The 24,823-nt window shown below is 42.6% G+C and overlaps 1 protein-coding gene across 1 annotated transcript in view; it reads right to left on the bottom strand.

The window, feature by feature from the left end:
- Positions 1 to 1,584: 1,584 nt before the first annotated feature.
- Positions 1,585 to 24,823, bottom strand: part of LOC134204438 (venom dipeptidyl peptidase 4) — a 112,567-nt gene continuing 89,328 nt past the window's right edge. Inside the window, exons 4-10 of the mRNA XM_062679258.1 lie at positions 16,691 to 16,805; positions 16,012 to 16,126; positions 15,318 to 15,932; positions 14,873 to 15,225; positions 14,643 to 14,761; positions 2,784 to 2,969; positions 1,585 to 2,697 (exon numbers count right to left, since the gene is read on the bottom strand). Of these exons, the coding sequence (XP_062535242.1) occupies positions 2,647 to 2,697; positions 2,784 to 2,969; positions 14,643 to 14,761; positions 14,873 to 15,225; positions 15,318 to 15,932; positions 16,012 to 16,126; positions 16,691 to 16,805 (1,554 nt within the window). The 3' untranslated portion in view covers positions 1,585 to 2,646. The remainder of the gene's footprint in view (positions 2,698 to 2,783; positions 2,970 to 14,642; positions 14,762 to 14,872; positions 15,226 to 15,317; positions 15,933 to 16,011; positions 16,127 to 16,690; positions 16,806 to 24,823) is intronic.

Raw genomic sequence — 24,823 nt, 5'->3', positions numbered from 1 at the left:
TCTCCTCAAAACCAGACATTAAAATTCAAGCGAACGCGGTTTGGTCGTGAAGTCCACTCCCCTAATCTGACATTAATGATTCCGTGAAAATGGGTGACCTGGAGATGGATAGCATTAATAATACTGACGCGGCGTTCCGGGTAGCTATTCCTTCCAGCTGTTGTTTTATACTTTTGCCAGAACCGTAGAACCATTCGCAGAGATGGATAAAAAGAGATATTGTCTTCAGTGGTTACCGGATTTGCGTCACATCGTTACTTTGTAAGAATTATCATTACCGAACTCGCATTACTGTTATGCCTCGTCTTGATGATATGGCATTGTGCACGACCCTATCTAGGAAATTGGATCGTTCACGAATCACGAATGAAATTTAGATTCCAGCCAAAATCTTTGACCTACAATCAGAATCCTAAGTACGGTTCGAGTGCATTTGTCAAACTTTTGTTCGGTTTTACTTTGTATTTTATTTTTGTGATCCTGATTCGTTGCACGATGATGGTCTTTCGATCGGTCAATGTGGTTGGTAAATGTCATTATTATTTTCATTTCCAGCTTCATTATTCTAATGCTTTCTTTGTTTATTGGTCGCTTCCCACGCCTGTCGTGCGACTTTTCCCAACTGGTAAGAAAGGGCCCCATTTCTTTCGAAGATTTGCATTTGGCGCTTGCTTCTATGAGTTCGTACTTTGCTAGATACAGTCTATATCACATTTCTATATTTACAATTTAAATACTACGTTCCCCATCGACTGTGGGTTGGTATGGGATCCGTCGTCGTCTGCTGAACATGAATTGCGAAGCGAAGTGTTGAAAGGATTAAAATATTTTCCGACCAAAAGAAAACAGGCTTATTATTGCACACTTCGCATGGCACACCGGTTCCGGATTATAATTCAACTTGGTGATATTTTGGAAAATGACGACGATGGTGCGGTAGTTCCATGCTCTGTTTCGCATAGGATTGCTGGTGATTGAAATTGAGTCTACATGTGAACGGAGATATAAGTTTTTGAGACTTATGCGACTTGAATGGAACAGTGACGTGAAGCTTTCATCAATGAGCAATGTGGATAAAGGAATATCATTTTATCTCATAGTCCTTCAAGCCAATAATAATGATTTAATTTCCATTCCTTCACACTTCACAGTACGAAGCTTATTGGAAAACATAAATATTTTTACCAGTTCTGTACTCTTTATATATCAAGGCTTCATAAAGTCTTTCTTTTGAAAAGTCTTAGATCAAATGAAAACAAATTGATTACAACCTCTTCTTACCTATTTAAAAAATGAAATGAATGAAATACAAAACTTACTATTACATCCAACCAGTGGAAGATAGATTTCAATACAATTCTGTATTACAACCTTGCAAAATCTGTATGATATTTAAGAATATATAAATTTGGAAGATTTTAAAAGCTACATACTTTGTATCAAAATCTTACAATTTTGTATTAGTTCAATACAGTGTCTGAATAAAGCTTTTTTTTGGTATTACACCCAACCGGCGATTGTTAGATTTTCTAACAATTCTGTATAAGAATCTAACAAAACCTGTATAAGAACTGGGCATATGTGAAATTGTTAGATTCTTATACAAAAAATGTAAGCTATCAAACAAATATTGTTAGAAAAGCTTACAAAATTGTTAGATTCTTATACAATACTTGTACAGGTGTTGGTAGATTCTTATACAGAATTGTTAGAAAATCTAACATCCGCTGGTTGGGTGTAGAACCTTGCCGAATCAGGGAATGCTAAGTTTGTTGTACAGAAATGTAAGATTTGTGTTTTGTATATACTGGTGTGATTTTCTTAATTGATTAGAATGCTTATTTTTCATAACCCGACGGGCACTTTTGAAGGTGTCAATGGATACCTCCTTTTGTCTATTTTCTACACATATACTCAATTTCAAGTACCTTCAACATTGAGCAGAGCTTTTTTTTAAACAAATGTAGTTTGATATCTGTACACTGCGACTAGTTCGACCTTAAAAGCCAGACTAAACCGCAGATTCTTACTTTAACGAGGATGATAATGCTGAGCAGATTCCGCTGCATCCCGTTTGAATGTGTCACAACCATATTTTGTTCTTGATTTTCTTTTCGCTTTGCATCTTTCTAATTAATAGTTAATTGCTTTGATGTGTTGTCTTTGAATTATGTATGTGGTGGATCATTACTTCCGATAACACTACGTGACTACTTTTGAATCCAGTGTTCAAAACGGCTACAAGTTTACTGATAAAGTTTCCTACGGATGTTAATTTTTTGCCAGTTGTCCCTCAAGGCTCTTTTCTTCTGAATGAACGATTGCTCAATTTCTACCGATTCGTCAATTAATGTGATAACGTTCGCAAAAACACTACCCCACGGTTCCATGATTAATCCTACGGCAGCAAACTCCGTCCCCTACAACGGGATCGGAGGTCGGGCACTATTAGAACGAGATAGAACCAGAAAACGGCATGGAACCGTGGCTCTATGGTGAAGAAACGTCTATACCATCAGGCGGCTCGAAAGTTATGGCCGAGACTACTGAGAAACTGCAAGTTGTAAGTCTGTTCGAAGAAGTAGGAAGAAACTTTTACATGAAACTTGATGCTGAGTCAGTGTTACCGAAGTAATCGAGCAAATATTAATCACTCGAGCCGCCATTGCCAAGACCTGCTTTCACTTCCTGCGGAACCTGCGAAGAGCGATTAGAATTCCAAATTGATTACTTGCGGTTTAGGCACCTATACACAGTTAAGATGACTATTAAACGAGACTCACCAGCTTTCGGAAGCATTCCTCCAGGAATATCGTCATCGATCGATAGAGATGCTTTTTCACGCCGACCAGATTGTGGCCCTCGTCCGGGTAGATCAGCTGCTTGTACAGTGCACCCTTCGCCGAGAGTTCTTTCGAGAAAACCATCGTCTGCTGGAAGTGCACATTATCGTCCGCGGTGCCGTGGACCTTTTTTGGGCGAGGGCCATGTGGAAAACAGATAAGTGAAAAGGAGGAGAAAATTTAATTTCCGACACGTTGGCAGAGCCTAATTGGTTTCGAGGTACAACACAAATACACACGTAGCCTGCGGTTGAAGCCGTTCAAGCTTTCCGGTTTTATGATTACGCGAGAAGTAGGATGAGAAAAAGGGCAATTGCTTCTTGGCCAGTTTAGATGTTTTTGGGTCGGTGAGCTTTCAGCTGCAATACCTTCGGCGGTGTATAATTAAATGATTTATGGCATAATATTTTTCTTCCCGTGAAAAGGTGTTTCACGGATGATTAGAGCTGTGAGTTTGTTCAATGACTGAAATTTCTACAACATAGTTATACCCGGGTTTCTTTTTACGCGGGTATGTGTAACTCGTAAAAACCCGCGGTAATTAAAAAAACATTTAAAAAAGCCATCGAAAAAATTTGAATGGAAAAGACTTAGAAGAATTTATCGATAACTAAAAAGTTTATCAGTCTATTTGACTGAAAACGAAAACTTAAAACTGGGTTTTGCTGATAGGTTCTTGATGACTTCCAGGCTCAAATGACTACAAACTAATTTCATTTCATTTATTCAGACTGGCCTTTGCGGTATATAAGAGTCTTCTCCATTCGACTCGGTCCATGGCTACACGTCGCCAACCACGCAGTCTACGGAGGGTCCGCAAGTCATCTTCCATCTGATCGATCCACCATGCCTGCTGCGCACTTCGCCTTCTTGTGTCCGTTGGATCGTTGTCGAGAACCATTTTCACCGGGTTACTGTCCGACATTCTGGCTACGTGCCTGACCACCGCAGTCGTCCGATTTTCACGGTGTGAACGATGGATGGTTCTCACAACAGCTGATGCAACTCGTGGTTCATTCGTTTCCTCCACGTACCGCCATCTGCACCCCACCATAGATGGTACGCAGCACTTTCCTTCGAAAACTCCAAGTGCGCGTTGGTCCTCCATGACTATCGTCCAGGTCTCATGTCCGTAGAGGACTACCCGTCTAATGAGCGTTTTGTAGATTGTCAGTTTGGTACGGCGGCGAACTCTATACGATCGGAGCGTCTTGCGGAGTCCAAAGTATGTGCGATTTCCAGTCACTATCAGTGTAGGTAAAATCACTCATAAATCTCAATCAATGAGCGCTCCCGTGCGATTGAAATCGACTGCGATTTTAAAAGAATGCATCACGCTTGAATTTTTCAAGCCAAAACGCATCATTTCACTCATTTGCCAAAAAATTTTTTTTGTGAGTTTTGAGATTTTGAGTTTTTACCAACACTGGTCACTATGCGTCTCCGAATTTATCTGCTGGTATCATTTTCAGCAGTCACCAGTGAGCCCAAGTACACAAATTCTTCTACCACCTCGATTTCGTCACCACCGATAGAAACTCGCGGTGGGTGGCTCACATTGTCTTCTCTTGAACCTCTTCCTATCATGTACTTTGTCTTCGACGTGTTAATGACTAGTCCGATCCGCTTGGCTTCCCTCTTCAGTCTGATGTAGGCTTCCTCCATCTTCTCAAAGTTACGTGCCATAAGATCTATGTCGCCGGCGAAGCCAAATAGCTGGACGGACTTACTGAAAATTGTACCACTCGTGTTAATCCCTACTCTTCGTATTACCCCTTCCAAAGCGATGTTGAATAGTAGACACGAAAGACCATCACCTTGCCATAGCCCTCTGCGGGTTTCGAAGGACTCGAGAATGCCCCTGAAAATCGAACTACGCACATCATCCGATCCATCGTCGCTTTGATTAACCGTGTCAGTTTATCCGGAAATCCGTGTTCGTGCATTAGCTGCCATAGCTGGTCCTGATCGATTGTATCATATGCACTGCAGCTTTGAAATCGATAAATCATCTATGTGTGGGCACGTTGTATTCGCGGCATTTCTGCAGTACCTGGCGAATGACGAACACCTGGTCTTTTTTTTTTTTTTACAAGGGAGAATGCATTTACACACTAACCCAGTACACGTGCATTGTAGTTGCCAAACTACCACACGGAAGTGTACTGGAGTGTCGGACTCGACCATACCGGTAATACTGACTAAACTCCCTTGGGCTCCACCATCGTTTCCCCCAGGAACTACCTCGCAGTACTACTTCTGGGGACGGCAGTACTAACTGTACTCGCTCATTATCGCTCACACAGGCACTCGTCCCATCGAGACTGACTTGGGTGCTCGCCTATCGCAGCCTCAAACCCACCCTACATACTCTGTTGCACCTCTGTCATGCCGTGCGGGTCTAACTTGTGTGCCCACCCTTCTCATGCCATGTGGGTCTAACTTGTATGCCCACCCAAACCCTTGATTCATGCTCATACGCTCCATGCTTGCACACACATTAACGCTCCTATGGGTCTGACTTGTGTGCCCACCCTTCTCATGCCGTGCGGGACTAATTCTATGCCCACCTTTATCGTACCATGTGAGACTGCTCACCTCTTTCATTCAGTTCGCGCTGACACATACTACTCGAGTCATTCGACCTAACACTCCCTCTGGCATCCCTTGTGGGACTCTTCGCTTAGGTTCCCACTTCTGACATACCATGTGAGTCTAACTCACCCTATTCATGCCATATGAGACTAGCTCAACACGACTCAACTCATTCCTTTCTGTACCATGTGAGACTGACTTGGATGCTCCCTCACACTTCTCTGCCACGCCACGGGGTATCAGTAGTCGTAGGAACCAACATTCCTGCGCTACTCCCAGCGCGGCGTGTGCAGTCCATACATACACCTATTCATTCACCCTTCTGCCATGCTTCGAGGTGACGATCTCGGTTGCCACCCGCTGCGCCATTACCTCTGCATGGGCAGACCATTCACACACTTCTTCGCGTTCGGCACTTTCGCTCTAACTTACCAATCATAAGTTAGTCATGCTTGTCGATTGTTGCTCGGCGCGCCAGATTCTCTGCAAGCTGCAGGCAATCTGAGTGGTTGCAGTCGAGACTGCGTTCCACTTCTCCACCGCTTGACACATCCTTTGGATAAGATTATCCGGAGTTGAAACGTCTAGCATTGCTCTTCTTTCGACGTCGAAACGAGGACATACGAACAGTATGTGCTCTGCAGTTTCGTCAACACCTGGACGAACACCTGGTCTGTGGTGGAGCGTTCGCCCATAAAACCCGCCTGGTACTGCCCCACGAACTCCCTTGCCATTGGTACTAGTCGACGGCATAAAATTTGGGAGAGTACCTTGTAGGCGGCGTTCAGCAATGTGATTGCGCGGTAGTTGCTATAATCCAGCTTATCACCTTTTTGTAGATGGGACACACGACACCTTCCATCCACTCCTGCGGCAAAACTTCCTCCTCCCAAATCATGGTAATGACCCAGTGCAGCGCTCTAGCCAGTGCCTCACCACCGTGTTTAAATAGCTCTCCTGGTAGTTGGTCAACCCCAGGGGATTTGTTGTTCTTCAGCCGGCCAATCTCCTCCTGGATTTCTTGGAGATCCGGATCCGGTAGAATTATGTCCTGTGCGCGTTCCCCCAGGTCCATCACCATACCGCCATCTTCGTCTGCTACATCGCCATTCAGGTGCTCTTCTTTGTGCTGCCGCCACCTTTGGATCACCTCACGCTCGTTCGTAAGAAGGTTCCCGTTTATGTCCTTACACATATCAGGCTGTGGCAAGTGGCCCTTACGTGAACGGTTCAACTTCTCATAGAAATTTCGTGTGTTATTAGCGCGGTACAGTTGCTCCGTCTCTTCACGGTCTCGATCTTCCTGCTGACGCTTTTTCCTCTGGAAAATCGAGTTTTGTCTGTTCCGCGCCTTTTTATAACGTGCCTCGTTCGCCCTCGTGCGGTGTTGCAGCAATCTCGCCCATGTTGCATTCTTCTCTTCTACTAACAGCTCACATTCGCCGTCATACCAGTCGTTTCTCTGATCCGGTGGCACCGTGCCAAGTGCAGCGGTAGCGGTGCTACCAATGGTGGATCGAATATCTCTCCAGCCATCTTCAAGAGACGCTGCGCCTAGCTGCTCTTCCGTTGGGAGTGCCACTGGCTAGTCTACCGTCTTGTAGCCGCCCAATATTAAGTCATGGCGTCTGACTTCGACGCGTGTTGTACACCGTTGAGAGTTTTGAGCGCAAGCATACTGCAATGAGGTAGTGGTCGGATTAAATATTCGCACTGCGGTAAGTGCGGTCGTTCGTGATGTCGGAGAAGAATTTACCGTCGATTAGAATGTGGTCGATTTGGTTTTTCGTTTCTTGGTTAGGTGATCTCCATGTGGCCTTGTGGATATTTTTGCGGGGAAAGAAGGTGCTTCGGACTACCATTCCGTGGGAGGCTGCGAAGTTTATACATCGCTGGCCGTTGTCATTCGATACGGTGTGCAGACTGTCCGGTCCGATGACCGGTCTATACATTTCCTCCCTTCCTACCTGTGCGTTCATGTCACCGATGACGATTTTGACGTCCCGCAGTGGGCATCTATCGTATGTCTGCTCCAGTTGTGCGTAGAATGCTTCTTCCTCGTCGTCGGGTCTCTCTTCGTGTGGGCAGTGCACGTTGATGATGCTATAGTTGAAGAAACGGCCTTTAATCCTTAGCTTGCACATCCTTGCGTTGATGGGCTGCCACCCAATCACGCGTTGGCGCATCGTACCCAGCACTATGAAGCCGTTTCCCAGCTCGTTGGTGGTGCCACAGCTTTGGTAGAAGGTAGCCGCTCGATGCCCGCTTTTCCACCCTTTCTGTCCTGTCCAGCAAATCTCCTACAGCACCACGACGTCGAAGTTGCGGGGATGTAATTCATCGTAGATCATCCTGTCGCAACCTGCGAAACCTAGCGACTTGCAGTTCCATGTTCCAAGCTTCCGATCGTGATCCTTTATTCGTCGCCTTGGTCTTTGCCGCCGATTATATCGAGTCGTATTATCTCTTATATTGCTCGTAATTGTTAGTTTTCCAGGCGGCTTATTGGGCCTGCGCAAACCTCCTGTCTCGTCGGAGAGCCGTCGTGTCAGGGCTGTTTAGCGTCCCACCTAACACCAGGACTTGGGCATGTGCGCTTTGAGCGGCACACGGTCGCTTTGGTCGCTACTTGCGGATACATGCAGCTTTTTATAGGAATTTAACAGGGCCCACTGTCAAACCCCACCACATCCTAGGCAAGCCCCACAACTCGCAGATGGCCTGGGAGGGATCGTCAAGCCTTTGGGCATAGTCCTTGCTGCCCGACTACAAACTAATGCAATATGATTATTATCGGGTGGGACGGACTCGATGAGTAGCAGTCGGAAATTGATGTTTGACGACATTTTGAAATTCAAGATGGCCAACTTCCGGTTTGCTATAACTTCAATCCTATATGTACCAGGAGAAGTTGTCAGAGAAATTCCTGTTCAAATTTCTAGCTGTCGAAATTATCGAAGAAATTTTCCAATTCCGGTATATCTAAAAAAATATAAATTTTTGTCGTCTCATGTAAGTTTAATTTGTACGTAGAAAGTTAATGATATAGATTTATAGACTTTATCGGAATGATAAAAAATATGTCATTATTAAAGGCATATTACCCCATAAGCTTGCGTAAATATGTGTATTTCCAATAGGAATCTTTATTCCTTATAGTGACTACACACTTATCAAAATCGAACCTAACTATAAAATTGTTCTTCTTCATAAGTGTACGAAACCCATTAACCTATTGTCGCTATAGTCTCTTCGGGGAAGGGTCGTTTGGCCGAAACCCATTCGGCCGAAAACCATTTGGTCAAACGCCACTAGGTCGAACAGCCATCATTTGGCCGAATAGGACATTTGGCCGACCTCTCGCTTCTCATTCTCATTTCTCACTTCTAACTGTAGAAAATGAGAAGCATGAAGTGAGTAGTGAGACGTCACGGAAATGAGTATCGAGAAGTGAGGATTGTCGCTTTTCACTCCTCATTTCTCACATTACAATTGAAATATTTGGTCAAATGACCTATTAAGCCTAATGGTCCGTTCAGCCAAATAACTTATTCGGACAAATGTCCTAATTGGCCAAATGTTCTATTCGGCTAAAAGTTCTATCCGGCCAAACATCCTATTCGGCCCAATGTCCCATTCGGCCTAATGTCCTATTCGGCCAAATGTCGTATTCTGCCAAAATGACCTATTCGGTCAAATGACCTATTCCGCCAAATGTCATATTTAATCAAATGTCCTATTCAGCTAAATGCCCAATTCGGCCCAATGTCCTATTCGTCAAATGTCCCATTCCAGGTCTGGTAGCGGGTCACGTTTTAGGGGGAAGGGTTGTTTGGTTGAATATACCATTTGGCTGAACAGACCATGAGGCCGAAACCCATTTGGCTGAATGGGTCATTTGGCCGAAAGGATCGTTTGGCCGAAAGGGTCATTTGGTCGTAACGGTCATTTGGCCGAAAGCGTCGTTTGGCCGAAAGGGCCATTTGGCCGAAAGGATCGTTTAGCCGAAAGGATCGTTTGACCGAAATCCAAAATGATCATTTGGCCGAAAGGGTCATTAGGCCGAATAGGTCATTTGGAAGAATAGGACATTTGAACGAACAGGTCATTTGAAATTTGAGAAATTTGGAGTTAGAAGAGAGACATCTCATTTCTTACTCCTTACTTACCTAGTTCTTGAATAGGACACAATTCCCTCCGAATATTTTCATATTCGACTTTTGACATAAATCCAAAAAAAGATTGTGTATCAATATAGATTGTTCCAGAAATTATGAGCACACTAATAAATAGTCGGCAAATTTTAATACATGTAATGTTCCATGAAAATTTCGTTTCATCCTATAGATCATATCCATTTAATAATCGTGATGTAATTTTTCCGAATATTTTGCGTCAAATTTAGGAAATATTTAGCTTCTATTTTGGGTCCGAAAAATTGGTCTGCACAAATTGACCATTTCTAGGGTGCCTTTTTTTTGAAAAATCATTTAGTAAAAAACGTAGAGCTATTAGATCAGTTTAATTTTCATTGTTAGTGTTAGTAATATTTTGCAAAGATTAAAAATAATATAAAAATAAAAATTAATAATTTTGAATCAAAATAATGATATTTGCATCTATGATTGATACTGCAATCAAATTTGGGGCGATACAATAAATATGTAAAGGATCTTCAAAGTAATGTTGCTGTAAGAAACATGAGGAATTAAAAACCCCCCTTACTATCCAACATCCAACCTCGATCAATACATCAGAATTTTTCAAAATATATTTTGATGATAATTTATACATTTGAAATTGCATAAATGTAGAAGATTCCAATATGAAAAATCGTGATTTTGTTAGATTTCGATAACTTTTGAATTTGAAGACGAGCCCGATGGTCCTGCATTATAAGCAGGAGGTCGAGCGTTCAAACCCAGTCTCGTTGTACCTGAATCTTCATTATTTTTGTTTCGTTTTCTACGTTTTAAAACAATCCGTACTGTTGCTCCTTCCGCACTAAAAATTCCAAAAACATGCGTGGCACCTATGACATAGAATTCTCTGCATCTTTCTTAAGAAGGTTTTCAGCCAATGCTCATTCATGCAGATTTTCGCCAAGAAATCATTTTTCGGGAGAGATTAACAGGTCTTATGAGTGATGACCATGTTTTGTTCACTTCTAGTGGCGCAAACATTTTATTTGCTCGCAAGACTACTTAGAGTTTTGAGAAGTCCTGATGATATTGAGTAAAATTTCCGTGGGATAAAAAGAGAGGGCAATACAATTTTACTTAGTCACTGAGTAGATAAAAGTTAGCGTGTACGATTTTCGTTTCTCTTCTGAGTTCGATCTAAGAGAAAAGAGTGGTGAGTGAAAGATGTTTTCCGCAACAAATTACCAAATTTTTTCCTTCGACCCAAAAACGCTTGATTTTGTCTCATCGAACTGAAAGTGAAAGTCACTATTGGGTCACTTTTTCTGCAACTGAAAGTCACTATTTGGTCCCTTTTTTCGTCAGCTTTGGTCAATAAAATCACTATTTTGAGCGGTATCGGTCGCTACCAGCCCTGCTATTCAGACAAATGTCCAATTCGGCCAAATGACCTTTTCTGCCAAATAGCTACTCGGCCAAATGACCTATTCGGAAAATGAGCTTTTCGGCCAAATAACTTATTCGGCCATATGACCCTTTCGGCCAAACAACTTTCGGCCTAGTGGCTTTCATTTGGCATAATGGTCATTTGGCATAACGGACATTTGGCATAATTTGAAACAGTGCCAAAAGTGAGGTTTTTTTGCATAATGGATATTTGGCATATGTTTTTTTGGGTTCATTAAGGTTTAAGGCTTTCGTTGGTTTTCACTTAATTTGTTGTTGTTTGACTAAGTGGTGCTGAAAAAAATCAGAATAATGAATACATATAACATCGGTCAATATAAGAAGAAGACGCTTGTCCGGATTAAGACTATGGCGAATGCGATCCTTTCTTCAAAAGTAGGCACTTGCCCAGATTAAGGCAATGGTGGATTTGATCTTTTCTTTAAATATAAGTATTTGTTTGGCATCAGGCAACGATAATTGCGGTTCCTCGGAAGTAGATCTGCCGTTTTGTTTTTCCGTCCTTCCGAAAAATTTCTACCATTAGTCTAAACTTACATGTTCTGATAAATCTTAGACCAACTTTTCTCTTTCACAGTTCCAAATTATGCTGAATGCCCGTTATGCCAAATGGACTTTATGCTACACGACCTTATGCCAAATGACCCAGAGACCCTGGAGCCCAGTCTTCACATCACTGTGGTAAAAAATATTCCATGGAAATCTGTTAACTTTCAAGTGACTTTAACATTTTTTCCATGAATTAATTTGAATAGCGCAATCAACAGAAAAACATGAAAGCTTTTGGTTGCAATACTCAAATTAAATCATGAAAAAATGTTACTTAGGTCCTTTTGAAAAGTTAAGCGAGAAGTGTTATTCGTACATTGTATAAAGACTCAAGAAAGAATGGGAGATGAAAAGAGCTTTTTGAATGATTAACCACCAGCGGGTTGTCATCTGTCTCTTTCTGTCCTTCGGGAAATTGTGATTGTGGTAGTGCAACACCGAGAAATAATACAACCACCATCATTTAAAAAATACGGATTTGTGTAGTGGTGTGTTGGCAATCTGTGTTCCCCCTTAAATATTTTGTACGGTAGCGGTTGCGTCGAAAAATCACCGACTGTGGCGGCGTGGCACGAGTTTTACTTCTATCCAGGTCCACAAATCAAAAGTCGGCCATCTTGAATTCCAAAAACCAATTTTGCATAGGCTAAGTTATTTCAACAAAACGAAAGTCAGCCATTTGTGTTGAGCTTAGCTTAAGGTGCAAGAAAAATTGGACAAAGGAAAAGGGTTTCCGAACAAACCACCATCGATGGTGTGTCTTTTATCTCTTTCTGTCTATCGCAAAATTATAAATGTGGTAGTGCAACACCAAGCGGTAGCACAAACATGATAAAAGCACAGCAGCAATATAAAAATGGGATTTTTTTCCTTTTTTTAAGCCGATACATATATTTAAAACAATTATGTGCCCCCCCTCAGATTTTGTTGCCCAAAAATAATATTTTGAGGCGGCAACAAAAAAATTCGGTCCATTTTGAGGATTTTCAAAACATTCTTTAACAAATCCGAGGAGTTTTTTTTTTATTTTTTCTATTTTAATATTTATTTTCTACTAGTCGACCCGGCAGACGTTGTCCTGCATAGTAGGCGTAAATGCGTGAACTGGCCATGCCAGAATCCGAAATTTAGTTTTTCACGATTTACTTAACCCTTAGCGTGATTTTTCCATGAGGAAATATCATATAAACCCGTCGGAAACGATAATGATCTTATCTGCTAAAGGAGTAAAGGAAATCCAACCACTCGTTTTCGAGTTATGCAGATACGAACACAGACCATTTCATTTTTATTACATAGATAGAAGATATCCCCCCTTGACTTTTTGAAGACCAGTAGGACATAATTTAAATTAAATATTTGTAACGACCTTATTGTTTTTTATTGTTTACTTTATGGATAAATAATATTTTTTTATGAAAAAAAATATTTATTTTTTTGCAAAATTTTATAATTTGCTTTTAGTGCAGTTTAATTGTCTGTTTTGTTTCAGGAAAATAAAAGATGAAAAAATTGTGTAGGTAGAACTTGTTTCGTTACTATGGAAAGGTGAAAACGAATCCACCAGCTTTCTTTACATTTGAAATCTCCCCTTCAGGCTCAACATAACTGACTATAATAAGTTGTAGTCAGGAGCTGATGCTTTTCGTGAGTCACTGGTAATTATATCACTGAAAAATATTCTACACGTTCACTCAACTGGTTTCACACATGAATTTTCACTAGATGCTAAACACATGAAAACATCGTGTATTTCCAGTTCGAAATGTCAAAGTGTAGATCGTTAGATACATTTGGAATATGCTTAGAAAATGATAATGCGAAACACGTTAGATTGGCATGGAATTGTTATAATTTTCAATAAGCGTTCCATGCCTGATTTCAAGGGATTAGATTTTTTGCCTGAGCAGGAAAACAATGAATAAATCATTTAACTTACTGAATTTACAACTATATATTTATTGCTTATATTGTTGTTATAATAATGTTGAAATACATGCTAATATTATTGACGATGAGAAAAAAATTTGTGTGGTTGTTGTTACCATGTAGCTATTATTTCTGTATCTTGTTTTTATTTAGCTAGATGTTCTCGTGTTAAACTGGTTCACGTCTATGTAGCATGCGTTTTTCCCAGACTGATAATTAAATCATAAATACTCCCACATCTCGATTATTAGTTTTAACGACGAATGCATTTTTTGTTTTGTTACCCTGAAAGTAAGATTATGCTTGATAAACGATTTTGGATGCAATTCAGGACTAAACTTACCATTCGTAGAGATGCATATTCGTCCTAAACATGTGGAACCGAAATAGATGAAACTAAGGTAACCAAATAAATATGATTTTTAGCAATTTTGAATTCCACCCAGGAGATATTAACTCTAGGCGCCATGTTCTTGTTATTGCCAATGCATGAACTGGTGGAACGATGTTGAAAACACGTTATATTAAACAGTTTTCGCAAGTGGTTCAAATTCAGTAACATTTCTGCAGGATCGAAAGTGGAATGTTCATGAAAATGACGAGTGATGAAACACGTTCAATGCACGTGGAAAAGAACATTATACAAGCGTGTACAATATTTTCAGTGTATATTTTTTCATATCTTGTGGGCGTGGAATGTAGATATTGACTTGAAATGAAGACACGTTTTGATCTTAACGCAACAGAGATAGAAGACGCCTTTCTCCCACGAGTAAACGGGAGTGAATAATAAAAGACCAAAAATAATAATAACATTAATAACGAAAACGCTTCATTATCATGTCTGGCATCGCCTGTGAACCCACTACTCTATGATAAATATAAAATTCAGCAGCGGAAACCGCCCCATTCCGGCAGGAAGCGCTATTTTTCTTCCCACGCTTTTCGGCACCTCACCAAAAGCGCAAGAGTGTAGGTACCTATCTCTTTCAACAAAGTGCGGCCACTCAACCGCAAGCGGATGGTTTACTTCCGACCATCCGATCCTCAGGGGGCAGTCAGTGTGGATGTGTGTGTGTGCGTGTTTACCCGATGAATTGCTCGCTAATGGACTCACCATAAGAAATTGCTTATCACGCAGCTTTTCAGCGTGTTTTGATAAATCGCTATCCTCGTATCCCTTGTAATTGTCGGTCACGTTCGGCAGACCCATGTAGCGCTCCGTGTACGTCGAGTCTGGGGAGAAACGAATGGTAGCATATGTATGATAACATAGAGATACTTGTTCCCATTGGAATTAATTACGCCACATGAGGGACTTCATGGGGAATTACCACTCCCGCTTACCGTAAAGTTTCCAATTAGTGACTGGCGCGACACTGATGCCGCACTGGAACAATGACGTGGGGCTGGCCATCGCCAGGGCAGCCGTGTAGCCACCGTAGCTCCAACCCCAAATTCCCACACGTCGTTTATCGACAAAGTGCAAACTGTCGCGCAAATACTCGGCCACCTCTAGCTGGTCGGAAACTTCCACGGTACCGAGCCTGCGGTACACCTCGTGCAGAAGTTGATAGCCCTGACCGCTGGAGCCCCGCCCGTCGATCTGGGTAATAATGTAGTCCTTGGTGCCAGCCAGATATGTGTTCCAATCGATTTGCCACTTGTCAGTGACGAGTTGCGTGCCCGGTCCCGAGTAGCTGGAAAATAGCAATGATGATGGAATGAATGGAATGGTAGCGGAGCATGACTCAAACAGGTTATGAAATCATCAAAACAATCTCATACTTACACGTGCACCACCATCGGGTAACGCGTTATTTCGTCCTCTCGCAATCCTGGAGGCAGAAACAGGCGCACCTGAGCGTGATATCCGCCGGATATCATGACTGGAAAGGATTTCACTTGCGGAAGCGCCACTTTGGAAATCCTTTCCGCAAGTGCGGTGTTGTTTTGCAGAAAGTGTAATACATGCGTGGGGCTCTTGGTCGGGTCCACTTGTATCCGATAGATGGCACTGAATGGCACAACGGGGCCGAGACACTCGATAAGGGCAAATTCATTGCTGTTGGGAGCAAAGGTCGCCGTGAAGTACTGACATGGAGTCGGTGGGCTTGGTGGTTCCTCCGATTGTCGTTTCTTCTTTGGCGATGGAGTTGTGACAGGAATATCAATGTATTCGTCCTCTTCCAGTTCGTCTATCTGTTCGTCCTCCCAGTCGTCGTTCCACTGTTGCTGAACTCGATTGGATGCTTTCATTTTGGTGACGTGAGCATGGCCAATGTGCTGGTGGCTGCATGTCAGACATCGGGGGGCACGAGGTGGCGTGCCCTGCTTCGGTGGCAGTGATGAGGCCCGATACAGATGTTGCTGTCCGGGCGAGTGTTCTGGGACGCCCAAATAGTATCTGGAGGAAAATAAATGGGAAGCGATAACCCAATAAAAATATCCCTTCCGGTGCAAAATCGTGATTGCAAAATACTCACACGAAATTGTTGGTCTGATCCCAGTGGAGTATTTTATTCACTTCAAAATGACCGTGTGTCAATGGAATAATTCGTTTTTTGCCGATGTGAACATGTACAAGATGTCGAAAATGTCCTGTAGGGTGGGAAATAAAAGTATTCATCAATATGAATAGTACTGAAAGGAGTTTATGCATTCTATATAATAGGAAGTCAAGGAATAGAACAAAAACTCGTTGACATCCAAAAACTGATTAATATATATAACATCTCCTATAACATGACTTGAGTGCCGATCGATTCAATTATACTAATCGGCAATATTTGTCAAACATAAAAATATATACTTTAAATAAAGGTCATCGTTCTTGAATGTGCTTTTGTAGTACTTCATATTTTTATTTCATTGCATAACGTAATTGCCAAACAAGTTGCCCAACATGATGTCGGATCAGTTCCCTTCCTGCTCACATTCCATCAGTACCAAAACCCCCGCTGGTTCTTATTATAACCAATATGCATGAGTATCCCAACATTCCATTCATATTTTTAAGTTACCACTTGTTACCACTTGAACCACACACCACATGATAGAGTATCGTGCATCGTTTGCCGAATTGCCACAAGCCCTCAGGTAAACAACCACCAGCATTGGCCGGTTCATGCTGCACAGATCCGTGCCGTCGTCGTACCAACTCACCTGCTGTCCCATCTCGGAGTGGCGAGATGGCTATGTAGGAGCTTCCGTTTTGGCTGAAGAACGGCACCGACATTTCGTCGACCCAACCTCGGCCATCGCCACTGATGCGGTGAGTCTGGAAGTGGGAAGATGACAGAACAACTGAAATTTACTTTGGGTTTAATGATCAAATTGAAAGAGAATGGGAGTATGTAAAGTTTTAATCGAAAAACTTATTTTCGAGGTTTTAAAGTTTAACGAGGGATACATTGCGATGAGGAACACTAAGCAATCTGTGTAAATTAGATGTTCTGCTTTCTCATGAAAGAAAAACTACTACACGAAATGATTCCGTTATAAAATTAGAGTTTATCTCGAAATGTTTTAATGCTTTGTTCCTGATTAAAGCACACCTAATTTGTAGTTCAAAGAGCACATGGGAACGCAAGGATATGGTGTATGCATTAAAATAAATTTATAAGCCATCAGGAAATGTGGGCTATTATTTGAAAATATAAATGATTCCATCCGGAATGCAGTAAGGATTCCATCCGGAATGCAGTAAGGATTCCATCCGGAATCCAGTAAGGATTTCATTCGGAATTCAGTAAGGATTCCATCCGGAATCCAGTAAGGATTCCATCCGAATTCAGTAAGGATTCCATCCGAATTCAGCAAGGATTCCATCCGGAATCTAGTAAGGATTCCATCCGAATTCAGTAAGGATTCCATCCGAATTCAGTAAGGATTCCATCCGAATCCAGTAAGGATTCCATCCGAATCAGTAAGGATTCCATCCGAATTCAGTAAGGATTCCATCCGAATTCAGTAAGGATTCCATCCGAATTCAGTAAGGATTCCATCCGGAATTCAGTAAGGATTCCATCCGAATTCAGTAAGGATTCCATCCGGAATTCAGTAAGGATTCCATCCGAATTCAGTAGGATTCCATCCGAATTCAGTAGGATTCCATCCGGAATTCAGTAGGGATTCCATCCGAATTCAGTAGGATTCCATCCGAATTCAGTAGGGATTCCATCCGAATTCAGCAGGGATTCCATCCGGAATTCAGTAGGGATTCCATCCGAATTCAGTAGGGATTCCATCCGAATTCAGTAGGATTCCATCCGGAATTCAGTAGGGATTCCATCCGAATTCAGTAGGATTCCATCCGAATTCAGTAGGGATTCCATCCGAATCCAGTAGGATTCCATCCGAATTCAGTAGGATTCCATCCGAATTCAGTAGGGATTCCATCCGGAATTCCAGTAGGATTCCATCCGGAATTCAGTAGGGATTCCATCCGAATTCAGTAGGGATTCCATCCGGAATTCAGTAGGGATTCCATCCGAATTCAGTAGGATTCCATCCGAATTCAGTAGGAGGATCTCCATCCGGAATTCAGCAAGGATTCCATCCGAATTCAGTAAGGATTCCATCCGAATTCAGTAAGGATTCCATCCGAATCCAGTAAGGATTCCATCCGAATCCAGTAAAGGATTCCATCCGAATTCAGTAAGGATTCCATCCATCCAGCAAGGATTCCATCCGAATTCAGTAAGGATTCCATCCGAATCCAGTAAGGATTCCATCCGAATTCAGTGCAAGGATTCCATCCGAATTCAGCAAGGATTCCATCCGAATTCAGTAAGGATTCCATCCTGAATCTGCAGTAAGGATTCCATCCTGAATTCAGCAAGGATTCCATCCGGAATTCAGTAAGGATTCCATCCGAATTCAGTAAGGATTCCATCCGGAATTCAGCAAGGATTCCATCCGGAATTCAGTAGGATTCCATCCGAATCCAGCAGGGATTCCATCCGAATTCAGTAGGGATTCCATCCGAATTCAGTAGGGATTCCATCCGAATTCAGTAGGGATTCCATCCGAATCCAGCAGGGATTCCATCCGAATTCAGTAGGGATTCCATCCGAATTCAGTAGGATTCCATCCGGAATTCAGTAGGGATTCCATCCGAATTCAGTAGGGATTCCATCCGAATCCAGTAGGGATTCCATCCGAATTCAGTAGGATTCCATCCGAATTCAGTAGGGATTCCATCCGAATTCAGTAGGGATTCCATCCGAATCCAGTAGGGATTCCATCCGGATTCAGTAGGGATTCCATCCGGAATTCAGTAGGATTCCATCCGGAATCCAGCAGGGATTCCATCCGAATTCAGTAGGATTCCATCCGGAATCAGTAGGGATTCCATCCGAATCCAGCAGGGATTCCATCCGAATTCAGTAGGGATTCCATCCGAATTCAGTAGGGATTCCATCCGAATTCAGTAGGGATTCCATCCGAATTCAGCAGGGATTCCATCCGGAATTCAGTAGGGATTCCATCCGAATTCAGTAGGGATTCCATCCGAATTCAGTAGGATTCCATCCGAATCCAGTAGGGATTCCATCCGAATTCAGTAGGATTCCATCCGGAATTCAGTAGGGATTCCATCCGAATCCAGTAGGGATTCCATCCGGAATCCAGTAGGGATTCCATCCGGAATCCAGTAGGGATTCCATCCGGAATCCAGTAGGGATTCCATCCGGAATCCAGTAGGGATTCCATCCGGAATCCAGTAGGGATTCCATCCGGAATTCAGTAGATTCCATCCGAATTCAGTAGGGATTCCATCCGAATTCAGTAGGGATTCCATCCGAATTCAGTAGGATTCCATCCGGAATCCAGTAGGGATTCCATCCGAATTCAGTAGGGATTCCATCCGAATTCAGTAGGGATTCCATCCGAATTCTGTAGGGATTCCATCCGAATTCAGCAGGGATTCCATCCGGAATCCAGTAGGATTCCATCCGGAATTCAGTAGATTCCATCCGAATTCAGTAGGATTCCATCCGAATCCAGCATTCCATCCGAATCCAGTAGGATTCCATCCGAATCCAGTAGGGATTCCATCCGAATCCAGTAGGATTCCATCCGAATCCAGTAGGATTCCATCCGAATTCAGTAGGGATTCCATCCGAATCTGGCAGGGATTCCATCCGGAATTCAGTAGGATTCCATCCGAATTCAGTAGGATTCCATCCGGAATTCAGTAGCGATTCCATCCGAATCCAGTAGGGATTCCATCCGAATCCAGTAGGATTCCATCCGAATTCAGTAGGATTCCATCCGAATTCAGTAGGATTCCATCCGGAATTCAGTAGGATTCCATCCGGAATTCAGCAGGGATTCCATCCGAATTCAGTAGGATTCCATCCGAATTCAGTAGGATTCCATCCGAATTCAGTAGGATTCCATCCGGAATTCAGCAGGATTCCATCCGAATTCAGTAGGATTCCATCCGAATCCAGTAGGATTCCATCCGAATCCAGTAGGATTCCATCCGAATCCAGTAGGATTCCATCCGGAATCCAGTAGGGATTCCATCCGAATTCAGTAGGATTCCATCCGAATTCAGTAGGATTCCATCCGAATTCAGTAGGGATTCCATCCGAATTCAGTAGGGATTCCATCCGAATTCAGCAGGATTCCATCCGAATTCAGTAGGGATTCCATCCGGAATCCAGTAGGATTCCATCCGAATTCAGTAGGATTCCATCCGAATTCAGTAGGGATTCCATCCGAATCTGCAGGATTCCATCCGGAATTCAGTAGGATTCCATCCGAATCCAGTAGGGATTCCATCCGAATTCAGTAGGGATTCCATCCGGAATTCAGTAGGGATTCCATCCGAATCCAGTAGATTCCATCCGAATCTAGTAAGGATTCCATCCGAATCCAGCAAGGATTCCATCCGAATTCAGTAAGGATTCCATCCGAATTCAGTAAGGATTCCATCCGAATTCAGTAAGGATTCCATCCGGAATCCAGTAAGGATTCCACCCAGAATCCAGTAAGGATTCCACCCAGAATCCAGTAAGGATTCTATGCGAAATCCAGTAAGGATTCCATCCGGAATCCAGTAAGGATTCCATCCGGAATCCAGTAAGGATTCCATCCGGAATTCAGTAAGATTCCATCCGAATTCAGTAAGGATTCCATCCGAATTCAGTAAGGATTCCATCTGGAATCCAGTAAGGATTCTATCCGAATTGCAGTAAGGATTCCATCCGAATCCAGTAAGGATTCCATCTGAATCCAGTAAGGATTCCATCCGAATTCAGTAAGGATTCCATCCGGAATCCAGTAAGGATTACATCCGGAATCCAGTAAGGATTCCGCATGGAATCCAGTAAGGATTCTATGCGAATCCAGTAAGGATTCCATCCGGAATCCAGTAAGGATTCCATCCGAAATCCAGTAAGGATTCCATCCGGAATCCAGTAAGGATTCCATCCGAAATCCAGTAAGGGTTCCATCCGGAATCCAGTAAGGATTCCATCCGAAATCCAGTAAGGGTTCCATTCGGAATCCAGTAAGGATTTCTTCCTGAAATAATGACTTGATATTATCGAACATCACTAGTATATCTGGAGAATATTTATGGATTTAATGTGGGCCAGGAAAAAACTTAGGAGCGAGAATGGAAGTGCTGCCCTAGCAGATCTTCTCATCGCAATAATGTCTATCCTAGAGAGCTATAGCTCTTTGGACTATTTTCACAACGGTCCTTTCTCTAACATTGTGCGTTTCCTTCCGGTGAGGAATTGATATTTATTGCTTCAATTTCACAGTCGAAAGCACCATTTGGGTAATCTTTCCATTTGGTTTGCTGAGTTGTTGGTCTCATGTGTCGTGCCGGCGCTGGTTGGTGGTAGCTGATCTCAATAGTAAACCGACGACAAAAACTAAAGCTCTGTTCGTTCCAACAGCTTAAGGGGAGATGGAAATAAAAAACACCATAAGGGCTGCAATATGGTGAAATAACAAAAAATCTGTTCTTACAAGTCTCATTTTTTTTTATTGTTGTCTAGATTTTTTTTTGTAATTTCTACCGGAAAACAATTTTTCCAGAAGTTCTTATAGAAATATTATTATAAATAAGTCCCGAAATTTTCTCAATGACTCTAAATTATACGATTATTTTTCGTAGAAATAACTGTTCAATACATATAGCTTCATACACCCTGTAGTATAGATACATTGGTTCCATCAGGTACCGAATTATCTCCGTTTCAATATTTCCATGATCACCAGATGGTTAAATATAATTTTCGATCAATTAAATATGAAGATATCACAAAGATTGCATTTTTCGAAATCCGTTGCTCTACTCTCACAGCTCTGGCGAAGAAATGGCCAAGAAATTGGTGAAAAAACGGAGAAAATTTAGCTACAACAATTTTCTGCACGGCTCATTTAACGTGACTTTCAAAACCTATGTGCACTTAGTAGGTCTTGGCACATATCCAGTAGTGCAAAGGGCCGACATCTTCTCCATATCCGAGCATCTTTGACATTCCAGCTTATTGATGATTTCATGTAGTTCTACGTAACAGCCATTGCACTTTTTTCATGTATTTCAAATGATATTGCATGTTTGGAATATGCAGCGTATTGTCCAGCGGTTGAATTAGTCTAGTAAACGCGTAAAGTCAAATTCACTGACATTTTGAATGGTTGATACGTCAACCATGAAAACATGGGCAGTATCGCTTTAACATGTTGTCAGGTTAGATTTCGGTCGACTTCTGTAAACAAGCATTAGACTGCGTTCCAGTCTAATGCTTGTTTACAGATTTCGTATCCGCTCCTTAACGTAAGTTGCTGTGACCGACCTTAACCTCACTTCCGACTTCCGGAATACTCTGCATATCAGAGAGCGTTGAGCGAGGAGTGCAAACGTCATCAACAGCCAATTCGAAGTCGTGTTTAGATGCTCCATAGCAGTCCAGTTACTAGAATTTTTAATCGATTACGATGGAGGAACAGTAATGGTGATAAAATACATCCTTTCCTCACACCAGCTACGACCCGGATGGGCTGTCGGACAAGAACCCTGTTGTGTAGCACTCTACACGAGAAGGCCCTGTACTGTGCTTCGTTGAGGCTGATGATTTTCTTAGGGAACTCCCTTGGCGTCTCAGAGCGCCGCACATATTCCTTCGAGACGGTCGGGAAAGCTTTTTCGTAGTCAATGAATCACTTCAAGTAAAAAGGACTTCGAAATTCAAGCTGACCTGCTCCAGAGTGATGCGGAGCGTGACATACATGGTCCATACAGGATCTTTCCAGCACGGAATCCGGCCTGGTGCTACCGTGGAGAGTCGCAAACGATCTTCTCCTGAATCCGGGCTAGGATAACTTTGTATAGAACTCTTTTGGTGAACACAGGTACACAGAAACATAAATGTTCTTGCCAGTTATCGCAGTCAGGTAACTTTTTTGAGCCACTTCACCAGATACCTGTATTCAGTCGGATCGGGAAAGTTGTGGTGTTCCGAGGTGGTGGCCTGGCTTGCACTTCTGAAAAAGTTAGTTCGAATCTGCTCGAATCCAGCGTCCTACAGTCGCGCTCATGGTTCGAGAGTTGTCGGATCCGGATCTTTGCCCATTCAGATCCGAAATCGTCCATACAGATTCTTGACATCAACCCTGCGGAAATGCCATCTACGATGGCATTGGAGTTGGTTGCAGATCGGCAGCAATCGGCTGGCGTACAATAACATTTGAGTAGCAGAATGTTCTTCGGATCCGTGTTCTAAATCTGGCAACGATTATCCTTCACTTATAGGCTCTCCCTTCATAAGCGCAGAGTGGTCCTGGGCGCTTAGTAGGAAGCCATTATTGCTGTGGCTGCCGAAGCGTGTGTTCACCTGGTTTACGAGTATTACAATGCTGTAAGGCAGGTACCGACTGCCGAGAGGAGAAAATGCTGAACCGAGTTTCAGTGCAGCTTTCGAAAAGGAATGTCATCGGCTTTACGACTTGTGGAACGGTGGTTCAAACCATTGAATCGTTGACGATAGCCTGAAGATGGTCAATAAGAGCTCGATGTGTAGGACTCTTGGCTTTAATCAACACGGGAAGTGGCAACAGTGGATGGATGTATCTTTCAACTCTTTCCTATTGACTGTCCTATGCTAACTTCTGCCTAGCGGTTCTGAGTCAGTTTCTGCATGTTCCCTATACGCCATAAAGTAGTTGAGCATAAAGGAAAATGTTAAAACGCATCAAGAGTTATTATAGAAAATCCCAATAAGGATCCAAATAATCTAAACGGTTCTTTATGGCGAGATCGACCGGAAACTAAAACCTTCGATATTCGGTGATTGATGGAAGTGATCTTTGATCTACCTGTTCACCAAGTTTAAGAACAACATGTCAAAAATAGGAATACACAAGAGCTCAAAATTCAAAAGCAACGGACGGAATTATCTGTAATCATTTATGTTGGACGACCAGTCTTGGACAGTTGGCTGATGGAGGAAGCATCCTGATAGCAATTCGTCGAAGAGGATCTACAAGAGGGGGGCTTGAAACATGCAATTTTTCATTGTCAAACAAGTGCGAAATCGCAAAGAGCTTCGGATCTCTATCAACGTGTATGGAGCAGGTGCTTCAAACAGGAATGAAAGAGTACTCCCAATCTGTTCTGGGAATTAAATGGATACCAGCTAGTGACTATTTTTTCTTTTCATTCCAGATATGAGAAAATCTACAGCACGTATTATCGGATGCCCATATTCCAACAAAACGGGAAGTGCTTCGGTCATTGTAAGTCTCTTTGATACACTAGGCCTAATCGCGTTCTTTTCTTAATCCACGGAAGGATCCTTATGCAAATATGTATGGGCATCCTGGCATCGAAATGTTAACAACATCAGTGATAAATAAGCTCAATGAACGATGGAAAATGTGGAGCGGAGCATCTTCAGCAATTAAAACTCACTTCGTATCTCCTGTTGCCATTTCGCCGGTGTGGTGAATCAGCAATATACCTCTTACGCTACAGCGTAAAGCGAATCCGGGCCTCATTCAAGCGAGCATACTGGAGTGAAAAACCCCAGCATGGGCGGACTGTTGCCTCGTATCAAGGAAGTCAGAAAGTGGCGCAAATTTGAAAATGCTGTCCATTCCACCTCCAAGCCTCTGTCTTAGTACGCGGTTGATGGATAGTGTCATTGGTATGCATGGTATTCCTGTAAATCGGTATTGCTTCGTTTCAGTTTACGTATTGCTGTATGGAACTTGCGGTGGTCGGAGTTAATCCAGGTAATACTGTCAGTCAGTCCAGAGCACATGTTTGTG

The sequence above is a fragment of the Armigeres subalbatus genome, unplaced genomic scaffold (genome assembly GCF_024139115.2).
Source record: "Armigeres subalbatus isolate Guangzhou_Male unplaced genomic scaffold, GZ_Asu_2 Contig58, whole genome shotgun sequence".
NCBI lineage: Eukaryota > Metazoa > Arthropoda > Insecta > Diptera > Culicidae > Armigeres > Armigeres subalbatus.
This window is presented reverse-complemented; position numbering and strand designations above follow the sequence as displayed.